This window comes from Panthera leo, chromosome B2 (assembly GCF_018350215.1).
Source record: "Panthera leo isolate Ple1 chromosome B2, P.leo_Ple1_pat1.1, whole genome shotgun sequence".
Taxonomy (NCBI): domain Eukaryota; kingdom Metazoa; phylum Chordata; class Mammalia; order Carnivora; family Felidae; genus Panthera; species Panthera leo.
Genome location: NC_056683.1, coordinates 93,908,264 through 93,935,901, shown reverse-complemented (window position 1 = coordinate 93,935,901; position 27,638 = coordinate 93,908,264). Strand labels below are relative to the sequence as shown.

General features: G+C 35.0%; 1 protein-coding gene across 10 annotated transcripts in view; it reads left to right on the top strand.

Annotated features, from left to right (window-relative positions):
• HACE1 (HECT domain and ankyrin repeat containing E3 ubiquitin protein ligase 1) overlaps positions 1-27,638 on the top strand; it is a 120,970-nt gene that overhangs the window by 31,303 nt on the left and 62,029 nt on the right. For 9 of the 10 annotated variants that reach the window (XM_042939458.1, XM_042939457.1, XM_042939452.1 and 6 more), the window contains 5 exons: positions 6,224-6,306; positions 14,857-14,953; positions 15,974-16,075; positions 16,697-16,803; positions 23,271-23,421. In XM_042939458.1, coding sequence (XP_042795392.1) covers positions 6,224-6,306; positions 14,857-14,953; positions 15,974-16,075; positions 16,697-16,803; positions 23,271-23,421 — 540 coding nt within the window. The remainder of the gene's footprint in view (positions 1-6,223; positions 6,307-14,856; positions 14,954-15,973; positions 16,076-16,696; positions 16,804-23,270; positions 23,422-27,638) is intronic. The other variant, XM_042939459.1, reaches the window with a different exon arrangement.

Below are 27,638 nucleotides of genomic sequence, written 5' to 3'. Positions count from 1 at the left end.
AGTTTTTTCCTGCCATTTTCTTTCCATTTCTGAATGTTTGTCACTTTAAAATTTTGTGCCTTTGAGTGTACATAGTGCTGATTCTTATAAAAGTTTGGGTTTAATTTGTTTCTACTGGTGAAAATCTCTGGTTTTGAGACCTGTTAGGGATTTTAGTGGTTAAATCTAGAATTATTTTCTTCAATTATGTTTTTCCTTATGCTTCTGTATAATTTAAAGTCCTCTAGTAGAGAGCTTTCATGTATTTATTTTAGTTTAATAAACACGCAGAGTTTCCTCCACCTGAGTTTTACTAGTTTCAAAGTTATTTTGCCCTTTGTATACATACAAGTAGTTCTACATAGACTGAAAATATTTTTTAAAAACTGTGATTTAGGTTATCTGTGACTTTCTTGCTCCTCCTCCTCTTCCATTTAACTGGTGATTGAATTCTAAATTATCCTTTCTCCTCCTGTTTCAGAGCTTTTACAAAAAGCAGTCTGTATACAAACCCGTTTTTTTAATCCTAAAGATTAATGACTTTTCAGTCATTTCAGTGCTACGAGGCAGAGGCAGTTTTCATTCTTCACATTCAAATCCTTTTATATACTATTTATCCTTACTCTAAAGGAACTGTTTTTTTCTCCTTGTTTGTCTTCAGGCAACATTCTAGGTACAAGTGGAACTGTTGAAAGCTTTTTAAAAATATATGTTTCTTTTAGTAGGTACGTATTTTGATGATGTTAATTTTGTTAGAAAAGCAGAAAGATTCACAAATGGAAAAGAAAATGCTAGAATGAGCTATTTTTACTTTCTTGATCTTTTCTTAAGAACAGAAATAATTTTTCATGTCTTCGTCAGATATTTCCTATAAGTGAGGATGTGATAGGAACAAATGATAGTTCATATTATAAGTCATGCTTTCTTGCTATGATTTGCCCAGTTTGTCTCATCACATTGTTGAAGAGAACAGTAGAGAGGAATATGTTAGTCTAATGGCTAAATTGTTTTTGTGCTCTTAAGTTCTACAGCATAGACACAAAAGTATTGTAAAAAGTATATGATTTAAAATGCATTATTTTAAAACTGAACACAAACAGCTGTCTAGGCACTTAAGTTTGACTCTCAAGTAGTTATTTAGTGGGGAATTGGTAGAATTAATGCAGTTTGTGAAAGTATGCCAGTTAGCCATAATACTATTTAGTAGTCTGAATTCAGAAAAATTAGAGTTCCTACTTTTTGGTAGGTAGCATAGTGGTTATGAATACAGGCTTAGGTTTAATCCCTGCATCCCTGTTTATTTGTATGTTGGGGTACACATTACTTGACTTCTGTGAGACTCAGTTTTCTACTTTGAAAGTAGAGAGAATATCTGTTTCCTCACAGGATGTATTAAATTTATTAGCACAGTTTCCAGGCACATGTTAAGGTTACTTAAAATATTATAATATTATATGTTTTACATTTTAAACATTTCAAACTGTATAATTTTTGTGAATGTATAATATGTTTTATTAATAATTAATTTCTGCTTCTATCTGGATTGCTTGGTTTTAATTGCATATTAGTATATATTTTCAATAAATTTGCTTTCATCTCTCTTGAGCCTTTTGAATTGTGGCCTGTGTCTAATTGCTGTAACAGTTAATGAACATTATTGTTGTTGTCTATCTCATTCTTCTTTTGGGCCATGCAGATGCAGCTTCTAGGTCAAAGCTCAGAAAGGAGAAAGTCATGATCAAAAGGCTTAAATAGGCTTTGTCTTATAAAATACTGACCTAAATGCTTATTTTTCTTATATTTGAAAGTTGTGCTTGACTACTTGTCCTTAGTTTAAAGGAATTATATAGCTGATGATAAAGTCTTATGTAACAGTGTTTCTATTCCTCTTGGGATAGAAGTAAATAAAGTAGCAGTACTTGATATCTTTGTTTTAATTTTTATTTTTATTAAATTAAAAAAAAATTTAAATGTTTGTTTATATATTTTTGAGAGAGAGAGTGCTAACAGGGGAGGGACAGAGAGGGAAACACAGAATCCAAAGCAGGTTCCAGGCTCTGAGCTGTTAGCACAGAGCCCAATGCAGGGCTCGAACTCACGAACTGTGTGATCATGATGTGAACTAAAGTCGATTGCTTAACTGACTGAGCCACTCAGGCAGCCCTCTTTTTTTTTTCTTTTTTTAATGTTTATTTATTTTTGAGAAACAGAGAGAGACAGAGTGTGAGTGGGGGAGGGCAGAGGGAGAGGGAGACACAGAATCCAAAGCAGGCTCCAGACTCCGAGCAGTCAGCACAGAGCCCAATACAGGGCTGGAACCCATGAGCCCTGAGATCATGACCTGAGCCTAAGTCGGACACTTAACCAACTGAGCCACCAAGGTGCCCCTGTGAGTACTGTTATCTTAAAATATTTTTATCAAAATCTTTGCAGTAAAAATGATAGTCCCTTGAACCACCATTTTTTGTGAAGCCATGATCACCAGGCAGCAATTTTCAACTCTTAGATTTTCCTCTGGTATCTGTTTCCAAACAATATGCTTCTATTGCTCTTTCTCAACTTTTAGGTAACACTGAATCATTTCTTGTCCTGGTTGAGTGAGGATTTAACTCATTTAAATCCTCTTCCCATGCCTTCTTCCCCCATTTCTAAAATTATATTGTACATTTTGGCTAGATAAGACTAGTTGTATATATAGTTAAGTAAATATTGTTTACTGCTGCGTCAAGTAATGAATTGTAATAACATTGTCTATCTAGGGTGACTACTTTTATTAAAGTTAATAATTGGCCTTGTTTAATTTTTCTTTTTATAAATCAGTAATTCTTCCTGTATGCTCCTACAAAATATCTCAGTACTGTTTTCAACAAAGACAAATTCATTAATTATCACTTCCATTTTTTTTTTTAACTTGGGAATTTCTTAGTCTCTCTTATTTATGTTCAATCCCAAATAGTCTAGATTTCGCATTTTCTACTTTGATGTGTTCCTTCGTTTTAGAGGAGGATATCCTCCAGTAGCTTCTTGGAAAAGGTGCATTGGAGGGAATTTTTTCCCTCAAATCTTACATAGCTCAGCATATTTTTTATTTAAAACCATGTATTTGAGTGGTAGTGTGGTTGGTTATAGGATTCTACATTGGAAGTTATTTACTTTACTTTTTTGAAGGCATTTCATGTTTTAAATTCCAGTGTTGCGGTTGAGAAGTTTAGCGCTAATCTGATTTCTGTTTATCTCTGGAATCGTACATCCGTAGTATTTTGCAATTTCACTTTGATGTACCTTGTTGAAAGTCTTAATTTATTATGTCAGACGCTTGGTGTGCCTTTTCAGTCTGGCACTGCAGGTCTTTCAGTTCTGAAAGTTTTCGATATTATTTCTTGATTACTTCCTTTTGGTTCCTCATTGTCTTTATTCTGGATTTTCACAGTGTCTCCCTGGATTGATCTACCAATTTCCCATTCTTCCCATTTTCTTTGTCTTTTTGTTTTACTTTCTTTCTTGTAGAGTTTTTCAACATTGTCTTTCTGAACTTCTCTTGAATTCATAGGGCGCCTGGCTGGCTCTGTCAGATGAGCCTGTAACTCTTGATCTCGAGGGTGGGGGGGAGGAGGGGTTGTGAATTTGAGCCCCACAGTGAGTGTAGAGATTACTTAAATAAATAAATAACAATACACTTTAAAAAAACTATTTAACTTCTATTGAATTTTTGCTTCTTCCATCATATTTTTGATTTCTTATTCTCTGAATATTTTTTTTCAGCATCTTGTTTTATCCTATGGATATAATATCCTTTCTGTTTGAGGGTAATCTTATCTGATTTTTATTTTTTCTTTGGTTCCCTGTATTATCTTTATATTTTTGACTTCCTATTTCTGTTTGTTTTAATTTTTGTTTTTCAAGCTAGAGACCTACTTTTAGTTAGCCATCAGGTTAATTGTCTCTTAAATATTGTCTATCCATTTGTGTATAGCCGTGAGGCACTAAAATATTGGCTGGAAGCATTGTATACATGGGCTGCGTTTTGTTGGCTGGCCTCACGGTATGCTATGGTTTCTCAGTTTTGCCGCTATTGTTATTTGGGGCCTGAACTTTCTTTGTTATGGAGGCTGTCTGTAGATTTAGGACGTTTAGACATATCCCTGACCTCTACCTACTAGCTGCCATTTGTACTCTTTCTTCTCCAGTCATTAAAAAAAAAAAAAAAAAAAAAAAAGTCTCTCAGCATTTCTGAATGTTCCCTAGGGGACAACTGAGATATTTCATAGACACTCTGTAATGCCTTATTTGTAGTGGTGCCAGTCTTTAGAGAGGAAACTTTCAATCTCTGCCCTTTGAGGTTTTAAGCCTGGCTACTGGATTTTTGGGAGCCTACTGGAATATGGGGGTTGGAGGTTTTCACTGAATTGTTTTCATCATGGCTCCTTATCTCTGCTTTACCTGTATATCCTGCCTGCAGTCTAGAGCCTCCCATTTTACTTTGCCCAGAGAATAAACCTTCCTACTTTGAGATAGTACAGGGAGGGATAGTGTCTAACTCTACGGCATGGGGAGGAAAGGTCCTGGGGTAAAGTTCAACTGTTTTTTATTATTACTATTTTTTAAAGTTTATTTATTTTGAGAGAGAGAGAAAGAGAAAGAACATGAATGGAGGAGGGGCAGAGAGGGGGAGAGAGAGAGAGAGAGAGAGAGAGAGAGAGAGAGAGAGAGAATCCCAAGCAGGCTGTGTGCTGTCAGCTTGGAGCCCATTGTGGGGCTTCAACTCACAACCTATGAAATCACAACCTGAGCCAAAACCAAGTTGGATGCCTAACCCACTGAGCCACCCAGGCACCCCACCAATTATTTTCTTTTAAGGCTTTCAACTGCTCTTCCTATTTAGAACTTTTTGTAACTATCCCCATCATCCAAGGTACTTGGTACTTCCAATTCCTGTATTTTCTGTGTTCTGTAGTGAGAATTTGGTGGTTTGTTGAAATCCACATTTGTAGGCACTTTGACTTCAGCTGTCTTTGATCTGCTAAGTCAGCTACTTTTCCTCCACTTGCTTGCCATTTTCCCAGAACTTACTGACTTACCTAGTATGCTGTTGTGTTCTTTCCTGTTCTTCCTTGTGGGTTTATAGTCTTATTATTTTGCTAACCTTGTGCTAGGTTTTAGAGCAGCAAAAATGAACATGTGTGTTCAATCCAAAAGTAATACTAAACAGTGTAATTCCAAAAACTTTTGGATTTTTACATGTTTTCTTCCTTTTTGCAGGAGAAACTCAAATGAGGATTAAAGGAATAAACCAGAAGAAATTCTTTTTTTTTTTTTTTAAGGGTTTCAGGCGAGCCTCGTTCTCTCTCTAATTACTGATATGTATTTTTAAGATTTTATATTAACTTGATTTTCTTAGTTTGACTAAGATGATTGCAGAAGTAGAGCTTAGGAGACAGAGTATGGATGAATGAGACTATCAAAGAAACTGAGTCAGTATTGGTTACTGTTAATAGCAAAAGGACTTTGTAGTTTTTTAACATTTTGTACTTTAATATTTATGTTTAATAACTATGCTTGATTTTAAGAAAGGTATAGCTCTGGTACTTATTTTTGGCTTCTAGAGGCAAGAAATTCTGTAGTTTTTTTTTTTTTTTTTAAGTTTATTTATTTAGTTTAGAGAGAGACAGAGTGAGCGAGGGAGGGGCAGAGAGCAAGGGAGACAAAGAATCTCAAGCAGGCTGTGCACTGCCAGCACGGAGCCTGATGTGGGTTTGAACTCACAAAACTGTGAGATCATGACCTGAATCGAAACCAAGAGTCAGATGCTTAATCGGCTGAGCCACCCAGGCACCCCAAGAAATTCTGGTGTTTGATTTCAAATATCTAGAGCAGTGCTGTCCAATTTGCTAGCCATATGTGGCTATTTAAACTTGTTAATTATAGTAAAATAAAATTTCAGTTTCTCAGTTGTTGTAGCCATTTTTCAAGTCCTTGATAACTCCATGTGTCAGTGATTTTCTAGAGCCTTCCCAGGTTAACACAAGTTATGTTACATTATAATTCCACATATATTGTTTAGTGCCTGAGAGTCTCAGGAGAGCTAACCAAAAAGTAGAAGCTGTTCAGCCATCGTAATTGTCATGTTCCTACTTGTTCTGCTTTAAAATTTCACGTTGGGGCAAGAGAATTCCTTATATCTATTTAAACTGTGATAATTGTGTCTTTCTCTGTATTTACTTTTAATTGTTCTTTTCCCCCTCAGACAGTGCAGTGCTTGCTAGACAGTGGTGCTGATATTAACAGGCCAAATGTATCTGGAGCCACTCCATTGTACTTCGCCTGCAGGTATGATATTTTATATTTTCAGATGCATTAAAGAATGTTGTGTATCTGTTATGTTTCCAAACACAGGCATTTCTGTACACTTTCTAAACCTCTCTTGTTTTCCCACAAATACTGCACTCCCTTAACTGTGTAAGGAAAAGTTTTTCTATTGTATTGCAGTGTTTTTATATGTTATAGGTGGGAGCTTTTGATTTACTTGATTATTTAAATTTTAAACTAATTACTTAGTAGGTAATGAAAAAAGACATGTTTAAAACCCAGTGATTTCCAAAGTTTGCCTTATTAAGTACTAAGCATAAGCTATTAAAGTATGTCTTGGACCAGAGCCGTGTCTTTGTTTTCTTTGGATTTGTAACTTTTGCAAATATATTTTTTTAAATGTTTTTAGTGTTTCTTTATTTTTGAGAGAGAAAGACAGAGGCAGAATGTGAGCAGGGAAAGGGCAGAGAGAGAAGGAGACACAGAATCTGAAGCAGGCTCCAGGCTCTGAGCTGTCAGCACAGAGCCCGATGTGGGGTTTGAACTCACGGACTGTGAGATCATGACCTGAGCCAAACTTGGATGCTTAACTGACTGAGCCACCCAGATGCCCCTTGGATTTGTAACTTTTAAAAAAATCTTTGAATTTGTCTTGTTAGGTATTAAGTTATGCATTAAGTTATTTTTGCACTTCTGTCTTTGTTCATTTTCTTGGAGCATACATTTTGATTGTTGGTTCATTCATGTAATGAGAAAACATTGACTTAGCCACTCACTGTGTGCCATATATTATAGGCATTAGTGATACAGTAATAAGCCTCAGTCCTTAAGGAGCTAACAATATAAAAGTTATACATATATTCCACTCCATAACCCCCCCCCCCCCACATATATACATAATGTTACGTAAATGTAGTTTACAATTAGAAGCAGTTTACAGTATACTAGTATTTCTTGTCTTTGGTTTGGATTATATGAATTGTGTTACTTATTTAGGCTCTTAAATTCAGATATAAAGGTCTCCAGAAGGTTCCTCTTTTGTTATCCTTCTTTCTGTTGTATATCATTTCATTGGAGGTTTATTTTAGACTAAAAGACCTGCTTTTGTTCTTGTTTAGCTTGTCTTTGGGGTCTCTAATGTTACTGTGATTACACTGGTTCAAATCATCATTGAACAACCTTGAATTAGAATACAAGGACTTTTGGATCTCTAGACTTTTATATCTTGTCTGAATCCAGCCATTTTCTTACAATTTACTTATGATTTGGTTGCTTGGCTAGGAAGCCAATTCCTTCTGTAGTGTCCTGAATTTATGAATAATGTCATTGTTTGGTTTCCTGAAATCATATCCTATCTTCAGGAGTTATCTCTAGATCAGTTCTTTCTTTGAAGCTTCAGATTTGAATGGCTACCTGCCTGATTTACATCATCGCTTGCAAGTCTTGTAGAATCTCAGATGTCAGAATGTCCAAACTAGAGCCTTAGATTTTCCTTTTCAAACCTTTCATCCACCTTTTCTCATCTCAGTTATTGGAACCCTTATCCTTCTAGTTGTTTAAACCAGAAACTAGATGATGATTTTGTATTTCTGTCTGTCTCTCTCTCACCCTCAACTTGGAATTTATTAGTAAGTTCTGTAAATTTCACCTTCAGAATATATTCTGAATCACTTAACTTCTTTCCAGCTCACAGAAGTGACCTTAGTTAATGTTGTTACCTCTCATCTAGAGCCCTGTAGCCATCTCTTAACTGGTCTCCCTTTCTCTATTGTTTCCCTCCCATCTGTCCGTTTCTCAGCAGCCAAAATGATCTTTTAAGAAAATGAATCGACTTTTGTCATTCTGTGTTTAAACCCTGTATTAAAACTTTTTCAGTGCCTCTGTCTGTTGCATACTCTGCCTTTGCCTATGAGACCTGCATGGTCTGACCAATGTGCTTTTGCCACATTGGTTCTCTTTGAGTTTACCAAATGCAAGGGACTCTTTCTAGTAAGCTTTCTGCATGCTGTTTGTTTTACCTCAAATGCTCTTCTCTAGGCTTCTTATGTGGCTGACTCTTTATGTCACAGCTTAACTGTTACATTTTAGGAAGGCAATTCCTGACCAGTCTAAGTAGGCCTCTCCCCAAATTTTCTTTCACAGCATCACAATCCTTTCTTTTATACCACTTTGTATTTTGTAATTATTTATTTACTTTGTTTATGGCATGTCTCTCCTACTGGACTGGAAGCTCAATGAAAGTGAGAATTTTATTTTATTCACTGCTTTATATTCAATGTGTAGTACAGTGTTTTGCATTTAGATGCTTAGTAAGTGTTTTTTGAATGAATGATTTGCTGTAATTACATGTTTGAAAAATATCTTATGTAAAATAATGCCCTGTATAATAGTTAAATATAGGTATATTAGGGTTGTATAGAGCTTGGATATTCTTATAGTTAGTCTGAACTTAAAAGTATGGTAAAAGAATATTTTAGAAGTACTTTCTGTTAGTATTATATGCCCATCATTAACTTTTAATCTAGCAAATACTGGATCTCTTTGAACAGAGATAGTTAAGCAAGTCTGATTGAAATCGAAACTAGAAAATAAATTTATCATTGTAGCAGGATGATAGATATGGAACATGGTTCATTTGCAGGCAGACTTTTAATTCTATTTGTGATATCTAGATATAGGTATACATTCAACGTATTATTCCCAGTGTATTGTCTCTGATTAAATGAAAAGGGAAAGGAATGTGGGGGAATAGAACAAGTTGGCCCTATAGACAAATTGTAGATCTTTAAAAAGCTAAACTTAAATTAAGTTTTTATTGGTTGAGAGGTATTACTAGATATATCATCATATGTCTTATTTAAGAATCAACTACTGAAAAATTTTTTTTTGTTTTGAATTAAATTCAAAAGATATTGAGATATATAGTAGAAAGAGCCTTGGGAGGCAGGTTGCAAATCTCAGCCCCAAAGCTATGCAACTTTCATGAAATTTCTTGACCTCTGAAACTTCTGTTTCTTTGTGAAATAGAAATGCTGCTATCTGGCTTGTGGGACTGTAATGAGAATTAAATGAGATGGCTTATGTAAAGCATCCAGCAGAGGATTTGCACTTAGGTATGATTCTGAACATAGATTTGTAGCTACTGCCAAGCATCTCCTTTCAGTTAGTGGAATTCACAGTCAAAGCCATATAAAACAGCCCAAAGACTGAAAATTGTAAATTTTTAGAAAAGAAAAGGACCATTGGAAAATGTAGTCTCTTTGTTTTATTAGCAGTTCCAAAAAATACTGCAGTATATGTACTAGATGCACTTTAGCCAAGTTTTCTGATCATATTGCTTGAAAAGAGCCTAAATTCGGAGACTCAAAGTGCTTAAAAAATCAGTTCGAAGTGCTTTAGAAGTACTATACCATTCTTATTAAATCTTTGCCAACTTCCTGGTTTCCAGAAAATGCATTGGCATTTCCTTGAAGGGAGAATGATCTCAATCAATATTAAAAAAGTGGTTGAGGGGCGCCTGGGTGGCTCAGTCAGTTAAGCGTCCAACTTGGGCTCAGGTCTTGCCCTTGCAATTCGTGAGTTCCATCCAGCGCTGCATCTGGCTCTGTGCTGACAGCTCAGAGCCTGGAGCCTGCTTTGGATTCTGTCTGTCTGACTCTCTCACCCTCTCTCTCTCTCTCTCTCTCTCTCTCTCTCTCTCTCTCTCTGCCCCTCCCCCACTTGTGCTCTGTCTCTCTCTGGCTCTCAAAAACAAACATCAAAAAAAAAAGTAGTAGAATGGCAAAGAAAAATTATTCATTGGGCCAAGTTTTGCAGTTATTTGAACTGAAAAATCTTTTATGCAATACTCTGAGCAGTCTGTTACAGGTTAATCTTAATGTCTTATAATATTACAGGTGAGGCAGTTGATATCCTAATTGGGTTATGCAGATTTTGTATATTACTTAGCTCATGTTTTTTTCTTTTAATTTAATTTTGAAATGAAACATCACTTGATCGTGGGTGAGATTTTAATGTGGTTTTAGAAATAACTCCAGTTTTGTAAAAATGTCGTAATGGTACTTTTTTCCTTCATGCTAATATCCATTTTGCTACATATGGTAAATAACTGATCATTTGGAGACTTTTTTTTTTTTTAATTTTTTTAATGTTTATTTATTTTCGAGACAGAGAGAGACAGAGCATGAACGGGGGAGGGGCAGAGAGAGAGGGAGACACAGAATCGGAAGCAGGCTCCAGGCTCTGAGCCATCAGCCCAGAGCCCGACGCGGGGCTCGAACTCACGGACCGTGAGATCATGACCTGAGTTGAAGCCGGACGCTTAACCGACTGAGCCACCCAGGCGCCCCTTGGAGACTTTTTAAAAACCATGTATATTCAACCGTGTTCCATTTGTAGATGGTGATCTCTTCTGTTCATAGTGTGTGATCTCCATCGTATTTTTCTCATAACATAAATCCCCTTGCACCTTATACATTATTCTCTTGAGTATTGAATTGTTTACTCTTTGAGGTAAAACTCTATGTTTATTCATCTTGGTGGAATAGTGTGATATAGATGAAGGATTTGGAATCAAACTGATCTTGATTCAGATTCTCCTCTGTTATGTAATTGTTGATCTTGAGCAACTTAATGGTTTTCTCAACTGAAAAATAGAACGAATACTTATTTTATAACAGTGTCAAGATTAAGTCAGACTTTGTACAAAGAACTGAGCATCATGCTTGTCACCTAGTAGATCCTAAATCAGTTATGATTCCGGTCTTTTTTATGTTATTTTCTATGATAAACTACCTTATTTAATGCTTATTTGTCAAATGAATGGTACTTGAAGTTAAAAACTATAATATAATTCAACAAATGTATTGAGTGCATGTTATAAGCCAACTATCATGCTCTGTGTTATGGAACAAATATGTTGTCAAGTTTACAGTTTAATTGGAAAGATTGGATATGTGGATATTAAATATCTGTAGAAGAAATGTCATTAAAGTTGAACAGATCAGCTTTGCACATCTGAGTTTCTCAGAAACAAGGGTTTTAGCAAAGATATCACTGTCTTCCCTAAATAAGTTAAGCTCAAGTTAGTTTCTTTTCACTTAGCTTTCCTTTTTAGGTATTATAAAGAATACAACAGTAATAATTGTAAAGTATTTGATATTAGCTATAGTATTTCTGTGTTGACCAGCACTCCCAGCTCAATGACAAATGATGCTTGATGAAGACTTTTCTTGATGTACAATAGTATAACTACTTTTGCCTTTGGAGAGATTGCAGATTTACTTGGTTTCTTGGTTTTCTGGTATAAATTAGATACTGCTCTTAGGTCAGTTTTGGCATCTTGATACTTGCATTAAGCAAGATAATCAGTATTACAATAGAGTATCAAGAGAGTGGTATACCTATAATGTCTACTATTAGATTCATATTAGGAATCTATTAAATTTTTAAGATTTAAAATTTAAATATTTTTAGTTGTTTAATTCCATTTGGTTACAAATAATGCAGTGTCATTCTGTGAAAAAGAGTGAGTAGGCTTTTTTTTTTTTTTTTTTTTAAACTTTCTGAGGCTGTGTGTCCTTTCTCTTTGGGAAATGACATACCTTTATAAGTATAATGGTACTGTAGAAAGAGTACTGGTATAGACACCAGGGATCTAAGTTCTAGTTTCACCTATGGTTGAGTTAATAGTTCTTACCATCTACAAAATAAAAATCTTTGATCAGATACTCTTCCAAACTATATGAGTTCCTTGGGAATTTCTTAAAATTAGCTTTAAACTTTAGTGTTCCTGGATTGTAAATTTATTTTTTTATTGCCTAGTATCTAGGATCAGATTAGCTCTTTGAATAATGAGACTTAGAGTCTAGTGGTTGCTGTCCCCAAAGTAGCTTCCTCCTAGCTGAAAGAGTTGTGGTTACTGATTTTACTCCTACTAGAAAAGAGAACAATTAGAGAGAATGAGCATGTGGATAAGAGCACTGTTCATTTTAGGTCAAATTGAATAGCTGTCAACAAAAGCCAAACTGAGTGGGTTGATAAATGAAGGTTGAGCGCTAGATAGTATTTTTGGCTAATTAATCCCTACCACCACCACACCCCTCCCCCATTCTCTTATGTTGATATCTGTATTTTTGCCTTCTTTCCATTTTATTTTATTTTTATTTTATTTTTTACAAAGTATTAAAGTGCTATAGAATGTACTTGTTTTGAATATTGAAGGTTTTTTGGAGGTAAGAAGTCTAGAAACTTGGTGTGGTAGGAAGAAGGTTAGAGTTGCAAAGGGAATTGTTTGGAAGAAAACAAAGCAACATAAGCCTGAGTAGCAGGTGTTTATCCCAGAATATTATGATTTATTGTAGATAATGTGTCCTAAGTTCAATTCTAAGATTTAATAGGTCAGTTTCTTACCTATATAGTAAAAGTATGTTTTAACATTGGGAGAAGTTTTCCAGGTTGTTGAGGATGTAATTCAGATCATCCTCTCCATTAAAAAAATTTTTTTTAATGTTTATTTATTATTTTTGAGAGAGAGAGGGAAAGAGTGTGAGCAGGGGTGGGGCAGAGAGAGAGAAAGAGAGAGAGAGAGAGAGAGAGACACACACACACACACACACACACACACACACACACATACACACGGAATTTGAAGCAGGCTCCATACTGTTTTCCAGTGTGGCTGCACCAGTTTGCATTCCTACCAGCAGTGCAAAAGAGATCCTCTTTCTCCTCATCCTCACCAACATCTGTTGTTGCCTGAGTTGTTAGCCATTCTGGCAGGTGTGAGGTGGTACCTCATTGTGGTTTTGATTTGTATTTCCCTGATGATGAGTGATGCTGAACATCTTTTCATGAGTCAGTTGACATCTGGATGTCTTCTTTGGAGAAGTGTCTATTCATGTCTTTTGCCCATTTCTTCACTGGATTATTTGCTTTTTGGGTGTTGAGTTTCATAAGTTCTTGATAGATTTTGGATGCTAACTCTTTATCAGATATGTCGTTTGCAAATATCTTCTCCCGTTCTGTCAGTTGCGTTTTAGTTTTTCTGATTGTTTCCTTCACTGTGCAGAAGAAGCTTTTTATTTTGATGTGGTCCCAATAGATCATTTTTGCTTTTGTTTCCCTTGCCTCCAGAGATGTATTGAGTAAGAAGTTGCTGCGGCCAAGGTCGAAGAGGTTTTGCCTGCTTTCTCCTGGAGGATTTTGATGGCTTCCTGTCTTACATTTAGGTCTTTCATCCATGTTGAGTTTATTTTTGTGTATGGTGTAAGAAAGTGGTGCAGGTTCATTTTTCTGCATGTCGCTGTCCAGTTTTCCTAGCACCATTTGCTGAAGAGACTGTCTTTATTCCATTGGATATTCTTTCCTGCTTTGTCAAAGATTAGTTGGCCATATGTTTGTAGGTCCACTTCTGGGTTCTCTGTTCTGTTCCATTGATCTGAGTGTCTGTTTTTATGCCAGTACCATACTTTCTTGATGATTACAGTCTTGTAGTGTAGCTTGAAGTCTGGATTGTGATGCCTCCAGCTTTGGTTTTCTTTTTCAAGATTGCTTTGGCTATTCGGGGTCTTTTCTGGTTCCATACAAACTTGAGGATTGTTCTAGCTCTGTGAAGAATGCTGGTGTTATTTTGATAGGTATTGCATTGAATATGGAGATTGCTTTGGGTAGTATTGACATTTTAACAATATTTGTTCTTCCTATCTAGGAGCATGGAGTATTTTTCTGGTTTTTTTTTTTTTTATCTTCTTCAATTTCTTTCATAAGCTTTCTATAGTTTTCAGTGTATAGCCAAACTATGGAAAGAGCCCATATGTTCGTCAGTGGATGAATGGATAAAGAAGATGTGGTATACACACAAATACACACACGCACAATGAAGTATTACTCGGCAATCAAAAAGAATGAAATCTTGCCATTTGCAACTATGTGGATGGAACTAGAGGGTATTATGCTAAGCAAAATTAGTCAGAGAAAGACAAGTATCATATGATTTCACTCATATGAGTACTTTAAGATACAAAACAGATGAACATAAGGGAAGGGAAGCAAAAATAATACAAAAACAGGCAGGGGGACAAAACATAAGAGACTCTTAAATATAGAGAACAAACAGGGTTGCTGGAGGGATTGTGGGAGGGAGAATGGGCTAAGTGGGTGAAGTGCATTAAGGCATCTACTTCTGAAATCATTGTTGCACTATATGCTAACTAACTTGGATGTAAATTTAAAAATAAATAGTTAAAAAAAAATTATTAGTCTTCAGAGCTCCTGGGTGGCTCAGTCGGTTAAGCAACTCTTGGTTTCTGCTCAGGCTTCGTGGGTTTGAGCCCTGCATTGGGTTCTGTGCTGACAGCATGGAGACTACTTGGGATTCTCTCTCTCCCCACCCATTCTCTCCCTCTCCCCCACTTGCACTGTCTTTGTCTCTCTCAAAATAAATAAAGTTAAAAAAATTCTAACCCCCCAAAACCTTGTTAATCCTCTGTTGATTCATATTAACTGTTTATAATTCATAGAAAAAGACTAAATTAAAAAGATTACTTTTTTAACATGGCTTTTTCTATACAGTCACGGTCAGAGAGACACAGCACAGATTCTCCTGTTACGAGGAGCCAAATATCTGTCAGATAAAAATGGAGTAACGCCTCTGGATTTATGTGTACAGGTATGCTGTTAGTGTATATTCTTAGCCTTTTATTTTATAATAGAAACTGAGGTTGGTAAAACCACTTTCCTGAAATGAGAAAGATTTTTATTCTGTTTTGTTCTGATTTTATTCTATTTTATTTTAGCTTTTTTTTTTTTTAAAAGAATATGATCCTTAAATAGGAACTATGGCATTATAAGAAATATATATTGGCCTTCATCTCAGTTCCTGACACAAGAGCTTCTAAGGCTCCTAGAATCTCCAGGGTGATAAGAATGTCTTTTTGTAGGTGAATGAGATGGCTGGTGGCTAAAAGCCTCTGAAAGCTTCAGCATGGGGGCTGGTTGCCAAGGGAACCAACCATGTGACTATAGGGCAGTGTCCATTCCCTGTGAGGTGAGAGGGAGTGGAGATTGAGTTCAGTCATCAATGACCAATATCCTGCCTATGTAATGGAACTTCCATAAAAACCATATAAACAGTGGGGTTCTCAGGGAGTATGCAGGTTGGCAAACACATCAAAGTTGTGGGATGGTGGCATGCCCGGAGAGCGTGTGGAACCTCTGTGCCCCTTCCCACATACCTTACCCTATGCATCTCTTCCATTTGGCTGTTGCTGGGTTGTATCCTTTATAATAAACGGGTAATGTTAAATAAGGTGTCTCCCTGAATTCTGTGAGCTGTTATCAAACAGCGAATAGCAGATTATCAAACCTGAGGAGGTGTTTGTGAGAAATCCTGACTTCTAGCTGGTTTAGTCAGAAGTATAGGTGGCCTGAACTTGTGAATGGCTTCTAAAGGAGGGGGCGCTCTTATGAGACTGAGCTCCGAACCCATGGAGCCCGTGCTCACTCTGGCTAGTTTGTGTTTGGATTGAATTAAGTTGTATGACGTTCAGTTGGTGTCCACAGACAGTTGGGAAATTCTTGGTGTGGAAACCTAAACATACAGTGTCAGACTGGTATGTAGAGGAAACCAGTTTTCCTTTAGGAACTTTTTTAAAATCTAGATAAGTTTAAATCTATTTTTTTTTTTTAGGGTGGCTATGGAGAGACTTGTGAAGTATTAATTCAGTATCACCCTAGGCTTTTCCAGACAATTATTCAAATGACACAGAATGAAGATCTCCGAGAAAACATGGTGATGTAATTGTGCTAATAGCTTGTAAAAGAATAAGCCTTATTCATGCTTATCATATATGGCATTTTAGAATGTGCTTGGTAGTTTTATTATTACAAGTATTTTAATAATTCAAATTGTCTGCATTATAGGAAAGTATGAATTATACACTAATAAACTTTGTGCTGATATTTAGCCTTGTGAATCTTCTGTCCTCTGGGTCTTTGGTTTTTGCTTAAAATAATTAGAATTTTCCCCAGAGGTAGGGGAAAGTAATCTAAGGAGGAATATCATAGTATCATTAGTAATCACTAGTTTATTGAGTTTATTTGTAATAGTTTTACTCGTTGAACAATTGCAGAGTTTGAATTTCTCTTATATTTTAGAAGTTTGGAATTAAGTTTCTGTAAATGAACTTGGTGATTTCTGTTTATATTTTCTATTGCTTTTTTACTGGGTAATTTTGAAAAGATTTTTTGTCATCTTATCTCTGTATTAGTTTTGTAAGGCAAAATAACTGTAAAGGAGTTGATTTAAACTAAATGGCTTTGGGATACTTTTTAAACTAATAGGTACTTACTTTCTTGATAAAGTTTAATGGATTATTGTGTAATCACATTTTTTTATTTGTAAAAAATTTAGTTACGACAAGTTCTGGAACATTTGTCTCAGCAAAGTGAAAGCCAGTACCTGAAGATTCTAACAAGCCTTGCTGAAGTTGCCACAACAAATGGCCATAAACTGCTTAGGTAAGTGTTTCAAAATATAAGCAAATCAATAGGCAGCAGAATATGTCAGCTTTGTCTCCTTTCAGGCTTTTCTGGGAATAGTTTATTTTGTTGGATGTTTTTGTCAGTGGTAAGATGTTCTAAAATTTTGCTGACTTATTATTGTTTTGTTTTAACGGACCAGAGCAATCAACTATTACTGGGAAATTTTAGTCTCTCTAGAGTGAAGAAAAATAGGGACTTACCTTGGATTTGGATAGGTTTCTAAAATTTTATAAAATGATAGGTTAGTCATCTAAGTAAAATATACATGAAGAAGAATCAAGGAAATTTAGGAGTCTTTTGTTGTTGATGTTCCTCCCCCAAGAAAATAGTTTGGGAATCAAATCGTGATCTCTAATTTATAGAACTCTGGGTACAGGCTACTGTTCAGGGTCTCAGCATACCTTCATGATTCCTTACAAAGTGTTTGCCCTAAACTGTCCCCCTCTGTTCAGTTCTTTATTCTTTCCAAAAGACGCTATGGTTTTAATGGCTGATTTTTATGTTCTTGGCGGTAATACCTTTATATTACTTGCATTTCTATATATGCCTTTTCCTGCAACTTTACATTATTGTATATGGTTAGCTGCCCCAAATAGGAACAAACAGCCCCTTAGAAACGGTTAATGTATTCTTTCTTAGCTTATAAATTTGGCCTACTTCTAATATGGATGCTTTTCCCTGGGTAGTTTTCATTTCACTTCTCTTAATACACCCAACTCTTAGAACAGGTCATGGTCTTATCTCTGTGGTCGCAACTGGAGTTTCTTCCTCCCAACTCCATGATATTTCTATATATCAGCTACATTGTCAAGTCCATTATGTTATCCCCTTGTTTCTGTCGTCCTTTGGGGTTTTCATATACTCAGACCAGAATCACACTCTATCACATTTATGTAGAAGGATCTTTGCTAGGCCCCTTAAACTTCATGGTACCAAGGTTACCCTCTTGTTTTCTTTTAGCCATTAAGTCTTTCTTCAGTTCTACTCACTATACTATTTGCTAATTTTTTATAATTCAGTTTCTAACTTTGAGACTACTTAAAATTCTTTTTATGGGATTCATTGAATTTCACCTTTATATAATGTTCTCATTTTATTTAGTCGTTTCCATTAATCCATTTATTTAATGAGGGCTTTCTGTGATTCAGACATACTAAAGGCATGGCTCAGGAGTCTGCCAGACTCAGGTTTAAATCCAGATATCACTATTTACTGTGTGATCTCAGCAAGTGACTGTTTTGAGTTTCCCTTTTTCATCTACCCATCCGTCTAATACATATTTTTGAGTGCCTACCATCCCCCCAGGCCATCTGGTAGATGATTGTGAATAAAACAGACAAGATCTCTCCCTGTATTTAATTTACAGCCTAGTCAGGATTTTGTTTCCTTATTGGAAAATGATAGTAAATATCTTCTTAACGAATTGTTGTAAAAATGTAATGATAAGATACTGTAAAGTGCCAAGCATAATGTTTGGCCCATAGTTGAGATGGTGATGATGATTATATAAATGGAAAATGCCAGAGATAATGATGATTATTTTAAACACCCTGTTTTCCTATATTAGAAAAATGTCCTGTTTTTTTCTACCTAAATCTTTTGTCCTATTTTTTGCTTTTCCACAGTAATGAGAAGGCCTATGTTTTTAAATGTTTATGATTTTATTTTAAGTTCACCTTTAATACTTAACAACCAGACACTAAGCTAAGGAGCATTGAAATACATTATTTTATTTAAACCTCACAATAATTTTATTTAGGTAGTAATTTCCATTTTACATGGAAGAAAACTGAAGTTAGCAATTGACCAAGCTAATACATAGAAGAGTGAGGATTCCTATTCTCATTAATAGAGAGCAGATTCTGGGTTCCAATCTAGCTCTTAAAAGTAACAGGGAGAGGGGCACCTGGGTGTCTCAGTCGGTTGAGCGTCGGACTTCGGCTCAGGTCATGATGCCACAGTTCGTAAGTTCAAGCCCTGCGTTGAGCTCTGTGCTCACAGCTCAGAGCCTGGAGCCTGCTTCAGATTCTGTGTCTCCCTCCCTCTGCCCCTTCCCCGCTCATGCTCTGTCTCTCTCTGTCTCTCAAAAATGAATAAACATTAAAAAAAAAAAAATTAAAAAAAAAGTAACAGGGAGATGAGTGGAAGAGAAGTACGGTAGGAAAAAGGGGCCATGGCCAGAACGAGTTTTAAAACTGTTTTAGTAAACTGCACTGCCTCACCACCTACAGTGCTACTTTTCAAATGCTCTATGAAATCTGTTAATTATGGCCATTTTGGGGCTCTAAGTATCTTTTTATTTTTCTAAATGTTTATTCATTTTTGAGAGAGAGTGGGGAGGGGAAGAAAGGGGGACAGAGGATCTGAAGCAGGCTCTGCGCTAACAGCGGCAAGATCATGACCTGAGCTGAAATCTGACGTTCAGCCTACTGAGCCACCTGGTACCCCTAAGTATCTTTTTCTTGAGATTGGTAGTGAGTATTGGTTATTAGAATTATATTAGAATTTATTGTGTTGTTTACTGTTTTGGGAAGTCCCGTGTTTCTCCTTTACTACCTTTACCTGACACTGTTACCACCCTCGCCAGTTGTGTGGGTTCTTCATTCCCCACACCAGGCAATTCTTTAAACACCAGCTGGTGTACAGCTTTTCTCAGCTTTGAAAACTATCCATCTAGAGACACATCAAATCTCATAGGTTAAGGACTCTTTTTTATGAGACTGCTCCCACTTTCAGATGCCAATTCCAAGTAGTAAATCCCCAGGTTAGCCATAACTTCTGTCTGACTTCACTACAAATTAGAAGTTCTCATGACCTCCTTCCCCTTGGGTTTGGTTATTTTTTAGAACAGCTCACAGTATTCGGGGAAACACTTATTTAGATTTACCAGTCTATTAAAAGACACAATAAAGGATGCAGATGATCAGCCAGATGAAGAGATACAAAGAAAAAGGTATTGGAGGATCTCGAGCACAGGAACTTCTGTCCCCATGGAGTTGAGGGTGTCACCCTCCCAGTATGTGGACGTGTTTACTAATCTGGAAGTTCCCTGAACCCCACAGTTTTGGGCTTTTTGTGGAGGCTTTACCCTGTAGGCATGTTGATCATTAACTCCATTTCCAGTCCTTCTCCCCTCTCTGGATAACGTGGGGTGGGGCTGGAAATTCTAAGCTTCTAATCGTGGCTTAGTCTTTCTGGTGACCAGCCTCCATCCAGGAGCCCACTGAGATTCACTTCAGTAGAACAAAAGACAACTGCTGTCACCCAGGAAATGACAAGAGATTTAGGAACTCTGTATCAGGAACAGTAGTCAAAGACCAAATATTAGAACAAAAGATGTTCCTAGTGCTCTTATCAGGAAATTATGAGGGTTTTAGGAGCTTTGTACCAGGAACCAGGGGTAGAGACCAATATATATGTTTTCTATTGCCTCACAGCTGCCAAGGTGTAGAATAAGAGGGTCTCAAATACAAATTACTCCCTCCTGAGGGTTTATGTTTCATGGTACTTTTGCAAATTGTCTCCCTTTTGTTCATTAATTTATAAATCATTTTATGCTTCTTAACCCACAATGGGATATAATTTTGGCCAGTTTAATAGAAATTTTAATTAAGAAATCTGATTCAAATATATATTTAGTGACAATTGAGAAGTTAATTAGCTTACTTTTGAAAAAATGGATAGCCTTTTGTCTAACCAATTCTGGGAATATTTACTAAAGATAATAAATATGTACTTAAAAATTTTTTTTAATGTTTTTTAAAATTTATTTTTGAGAGAGAGAGAGAGAGAGACAGGGAGACAGGGAGACAGGGAGACACAGAATCTGAAGCAGGCTCCAGACTCAAGAGTGTCAGCACAGAGCCCGACACAGGGCTTGAACTCACAAACTGCAAGATCATGACCTGAGCCAAAGTTGGACACTCAACCAACTGAGCCACCCAGGTGCCCCTAGATAATAAATATTTATTTGCAGTCCCTTTTGCACATAATGTGTTTGACTAAATAAGTGAATTATCTTACTTTCTGTATACTTATGATTAAAGATAAAGATAGTTATCAATGTGCAAATGAACAGAGAAATCACAGCTGTTTGCTTAGTAAGACATTGAATGAAAGTATACTTTCACATATAAACCAAAGGTAAGTTCATTGATAGGGCCTTGATTTAGGAAACTAATGTTAAAACTTTTATATTGAGACCTTATGGCTTGGGAAGAAATTATCATTTTATGATCAAGTGGAGAAAGATATGATGAAGTTTAGATTTTGTGATATTTTTGTATAATACTAAAGATATTTCACTTGTTGTAAAGTGAAAAATAACATTTTTTAAATCAGTGATTCAGCTTGGAAGAATTTTAAACTGGTTATAGTAATATAAAATTATTAGATAGTGTTTATAATTGAGAGTCGTATTCAGATTCCATTGTTCAGAAAATACTTCTTAAGTCATGAAATGTTTCCTAGGTCAGTTATTTAAATATTTAAATATTTAAATATTTAAATGTACGGTAATTTTGCAGAGGAAAGTCAAATTCACCTCTTTCTCATAGAAAAATTTGAGAGTCATCATAGTTAACTTTTCCAATAGTCACAACACAATAAAAGAAGGAAGTAGTTTCAGTCAAACTACATTTCTGTTTTGTTAGTCTCAGCAATCTTATGATATAAAATTAGAAACACTTCATAAAGACAAATACATAAAAATCAATACAACGTTACTAAAACAAAAAATTTTGTTAATATGATGTAGGTATCCCAGTTCAATACAGTATAGATAGCAGTAACTGTCATATTTTACTAACAGTTGTAACTGATAGCTAATTTTTATTGAATATTTTTAACAATTTAATAATTCTTAGAATGAGAAACAACATGAATATTGAAGTGAAAATGTCAGGAAATTTTGGGTTCACCAGCAGAGAAAATACGCTCTAGTTGGCACTTACACACTGGAATTCTTAGAAGTAGGCATTTGCTATTTCCACATTACTTATGCATTTTATTTATTTTATTTTATTTTTAAGTTTGTTTATTTATTTTGAGAGAGAGAGTGAGTGAGGGAGGGGCAGAAGGAGATGGAGAGACAGAATCCCAAGCAGGCTCTGCACTGCCAGCACAGAGCCCAACACGGGGCTTGAACCCAAGAACCGTGAGGTCTTGACCTGAGCCGAAACCAAGAGTCGGACGCTTAATCAGCTGAGCCACCCACTCACCCTACTAATCCTTTTAATTATTATTATTGACGTATAGTTGACATACAATGTTGTGTAAATTTCAGGTGTATAACATAGTCATTCAACAATTCCATGTTACTCAGGACTCAACATGATATGTATAGTTACTCTATGTCACCATACAGTGTTATTACAGTATTATTGAGTATATTCCCTATGCTGTACTTTTCATCTCCTTGACTTTTCATCTCTATGAGCTGGGTAAAATACACTTGGGAGAATTTAGGGTAAGCTATGATAATTAATATATACAATCATAACCATTCTGCCCAAAAGTTTATGTAACTCTTTACTCTGCTTTTGTGCTACCATTAAAATACAAGATAACTGATGTTAGAGATTCCAAATTAACCCCCTGAACAACAACAACAAACATTTTTTTTTTTAAAGATCTGTCACTGGTTTCAATACAGATTTAGCCTAACTCCTACAATTTCTCTATGGAAGAATAGTTGATTGATATTTGTAACGATGAACAATTCCCAGGCACTATAAAATAATGAAGGGGTTTTTGATTTGTCAAAGAAGGTTTATATTATATTCAGTATTGTTGTGTTAATTGGATTTGAGTTCTTTTTTTCTTCACAGTGGTGTGTATATCCTATATTTATGTAGAGTCATAAGACTACTAAGACTACCATTAGAGAACTTCCTTGATGCTGATATTAACTTTAAGATTATTCAATTTGTAAGTGTTCTGCTATATGTGAACAATTGGTTACTATTCTGGGGTGAGGAGGGGAAATGAGGTTATGGATAGAGTAGAAAGTTCAGCTTCTATAATGGAGTTGTAGGTTGACTTGAGCACATAATCAACATTTCTATTTCTCTGTGAAATGTCCTCAGAATTCCTAAGAGTCCGTTTAATTTATAAATATACTTTTGGAAGTGAAAGTTAGAGATTGCTTAAAGTTGATGCCTCAAGAAACCAACTGTTGGTGCTTTCCTTCATATTTGTGCTTTGATTATTGGTTCTACTCTGGTTGCTTAAACATTAATAATTCATTCATATGCAATCCAAATAATGTATAGCAACTTTCTATTAAACAAAGCATTCTGTTCCCTATCACAATAGGAAGGAACTTCGCTAGTTATATTAGGAAACAGATGATTAATGTGATGAAAATGTTTTAAATTAAGTATTTTAAGATGTAATTTGTTTTATTCCACCTAACCTGTTCGTATTTTAACTTTTATTTTCAGCTTGTCTAGTAATTATGATGCTCAAATGAAGAGCCTTTTAAGGATTGTGAGGATATTTTGTCATGTCTTTCGAATTGGTCCATCCTCTCCCAGTAATGGAATCGATTTGGGCTACAATGGGAATAAAACTCCAAGAAGCCAGGTGTTCAAGGTCAGAAAAGTATATGATGTTGTTAAGAAGATAGACAAAAAAGAGATGAATTTGACAAAGCATGCATTCATTAGTCAGAAACCTCATAAACTAAGTTTGGTTCATACTCCTATCACATTTTAAGTTAGACACACATTTCTCCTTTCATCCCTGTGTAATCAACAGCAATTCTTAAGTGGTAAGCTTTCGGTATTTTTCTTACAAGTAACATTTAAATTCCATTAGTGTTGTATTCAAAGGGTAAAGATACTTAATACTTAAATCTACTTTTTTAAATTGGATTACAGGTTTTAAATGTAGCAATATGCAGCCATCATGTTTTTTAAAAAATTATTCAGAAGTAAAGAAAATAACTAGTTTTCTTTTTTTTCCTTGTGTCCACTTTTTTTAAAGTTTTTATTTTAATTCCAGTTAGTTAACATACAGTATTATGTTAGTGTCAGCGGTACAATATAGTGATTCAGCAATTTCATACATCACCCAGTGCTCATCACAAGTGTCCTCCTTAATCCCCATCACCTATATAACCCATTTCTTCTCCCCACTCCCTTCTGAAAATACCTAGTTTCTATTTAGAGGTTATTATTGCATATTTTCAGAAGGGAGTTAATGTGTGTGTCCATATATGTGTTTTAAAAGTAAGTTTACTTTCATTTCCTGTGTTTACTACCAATTAATTCCTGGGATCACTTCAAGGAAGAATCATTGAGATATTTTCTTTTCTCTTCTTAAAAATTAAAAAAAAAAAAATATTTATTTATTTTGAGAGAGAGAGAGTACAAGCAGGGGAGGGACAGAGAGAGAGGGAGAGAGAAAGAGAATCCAAGCAGGCTCATCAAAGTCAGCGTAGAGCCTGATGGAGGTATCAATCTCATGAACTGTGAGATCATGACCTGAGCCAAAATCAAGAGTTAGATGCTTAACCGACTTAATCACCCCGGCACCCTGAGATATTTGCTTAAAATATTTGTATTGCTTCAGCTGCTTCCTGTAAGACCCAAGACAGTGTTGCTACCTAAGTTAAAGTATAATTTTATGAATTAAGCAAAATGAATGTGAATATAATTGTTATTGTTAAGGCTTTTTTTTTCTTGAGGCGTATTTTTAAATAACTCAGATTTTGGACAAATGTGTAACTTTATAACTGTTTTCATATTAGCTTTTTAAAGGTAACTTATCTTAAGAAATTTTCATGGTATAAAATTTGCTTTTGGGTTCATGAAGGTTTGTATTTCTTTAAATAATCTTTCGAGTATAAATATAGGTTATCTATCCAAAAAGTGATATAAACATTTTTATTTGTCGCTTTCTAAAAAACTAGTTATGATTGACAGCTTTACTGTCTGTAAAATTTGAAGTAAAACTAATGACCAATGCTAAGTGATTCTTTTCTTACGTGGAACTTTTTGGGCACCTACAAATAAGTGCTTTGTAAGCATTTTGACACTGGTGGATTTTAATAGCTAAAATAGGTACAATAGGCTTTTAGAAAGATGTGTGTAAGGGTCTTGCATCTGTTTGTGTTCTTCACTGTTTCTAAAGAGTTAGTGCAGAAAAATGTTTTCATCTGTTTGTGTGTGTGTGTGTGTGAGAGAGAGAGAGAGAGAGAGAGAGAGAGAGAGAAAGAAAGATTGATTCTTATTTTTTTCCGTTTTTTCCCCTATTGTGCCACCTCCTGGAAGAAGGCAGTTATACAACTTTTTGTAATTCAAATTTTGGCTTTTCACATACCACTTCTTCAATACTAGTTTGGAGTCATAAGTGACTATCTTTGTAAAATTTGAATCTAAATATTGATCCACTATTTTGTCAGTGTTATTTTAAGTGAGTTTTACTGCTTAAATAGTCACATTACATGCAGTTGTTCTTAATGTATTCTGGTATGGCTTGTGCTGATTTAATTTTCTGCTTATCCTTTCTACTTATCTATAATGATGAATAGAAAATCAAATCAGGCATAGATAAAGTCACTATTCTCCAAATTGGGTGTAGATTATATTCACTATTGTCTGTTTTTTGTTTTTGTTTTTGTTTTTGTTTTGTTTTTTTGGTTAAAATTTGAGTCTGCCATGTGTTTGCTAATGATCAGAAGATAAGTATGTGTTAATTCGTAGCATCTCTATAGGAATTTTGTGCTTGATTTAAAATGTTAGTTTCCTATTTAGCCAGTCAATACTGGTATAACAGAGTAGAAAAGGGTATCCCTGGTTTTCTTTGAGCTTTTCTTTTGTGAAATCTAAACTCTGTTTTGATTATTATATCAATGACATATATATTACAAAAAGCTCTTTTTTTTCTATCTTATTTCATTTGTTAGTATCTTTTTTAAGGGATTGTTTTATGCATCATTGACAACTGCTTTTGCCTTGACTGTTGTTGTTTTTTTTTTTTTTTTTTTTTAATTTTGACCTTACACTTCGGTAAAACATTTTTATTACAAAACTACCTACGTTTTTAAAAACATTAAATGTTACTCTTAAAAATTTATTAGTCTCTTGACATATAATTTTATGAATTATATTTTATGACTGGAGGATGACAAAATGATGCCCTCCCACTTACAAGGATAAAAAATAGAAACTACATTGTCATCTATTTATATAAAATCTTCTGTTCATTGTGGGGTGATTCAGAGTTGTAAAGATCATAACCATTTCCTGAGTTCCTGCAATGTTAGACTGGAAAATACCATTTTAATTTTTACCATATTTTGTGTAAGGTAGCCATTGATCCCTACTTTCCATTTCATTAACTAGGTACTCTAACATGTCACTTTATTGTTAGGATTAACTAATGGGTTTTCCATTACGAATGAGTGGGTTTATAGGCCATGTGGTTTTAGTAGGTGAAATTGTTTAACATCCTGTTACTAGTTTTCTGATTTATCTTAGAAATCTTTTAAGTTAATCTTAACACTTAGCCATTTTTTCAGTGTTAAGAGATTTTTATCTAATGCCTTGGGAACTTCGGAGCGTCTGAAGGAGAAGGTAGTTATGTTTATTGAAGCAGTGTGAACATGGGGAAGACAATTTAGACTTACTGAATCTTGATATGCTCTTCTTTTGTGACTAGTAAGCTGTGACTATTAATACTTACATAGAATTGTAATTGGGAGAGTTTGGAGCTGAGAATGATTGAGAAACTTTTAACTTCAAAATCTTATATTTTGGATCGTAACATTTGACATTGTCAAGTTGAGAATAGTGAGACTATACTGTTAAATTTCAAGAGTGTATTTCAAGATACTATTAAAGAACTTAATTTAGTAATGCTTTCCTGTCAAATTCATATCTCACGTTGGTACATGGATCTTAAATTTTTAAAAAATTGTCCAGCAAGTTTGAGATTATATATTATAGCTTTGAAATAGAACTTAAAATGTTTTGAAAATTATGTATGATTGTCAATAATGTGAAATGAAGCAATATTTCACAATGGCGAGATCTGCTAATGTTTTCCACAGTCATTGACTCAATTTTCAGTAAAAGTTGATATATACGGTGCTTTATATCTTTATTTTTTTGGTGCTTTGTGTCTTAGCTAATGTTTTTATCATTATTATTTATGAATATATAAAGCATCATAGATAAGGCTTGAAATTGTTTATTTTTAATTTTAAAAATTTATTTTAATCCTTTTTATCTGTGGCTAGTACCACAGTTAGAAATTAAAGTTATTTTCACAGTACTTTTTTTGTTGTTGAGGCATGAACTTTGTGAACAGATCTTCAAAGGAAAACTCTGTAGGTAAAAATACCTTGAGGTTGGGATTTAGTTTTAATACATATGTGAATGAAGAAAGAAAAGATACGAAAAAGAGAAAAGAAAGGCCTAAGATGACGTACTACTTCTTTTTTCTCCTCATTCTGTTTTAATTTTTGCTGTGTTCCTTTATTGAAAGTCTTTCTAGACTATCATTTTTACACAGATATGGGCTTTAAAAATTATTTCTGGATTATTCAAAACTTGCCTTTAATTTTTACACATTGTCAGTATTTAAAAATAGGATTGTTGGGTGCCTGAGCGGCTCAATCGGTTAAACGTCCGACTCATGATCTCAACTCAGGTCTTGAGCTCAGGGTTGTGAGTTTGAACCCCTCTTTGGGCTCCATGCTGGGTGTGGAACCTACATTAAAAAAAAAAAAAAAGGAAAGAAAGAAAGAGAAAGAAAAAAATGGGATTGTTGCTGGTTGTTGCTGGTTCAGGCTCAGTGCTCTC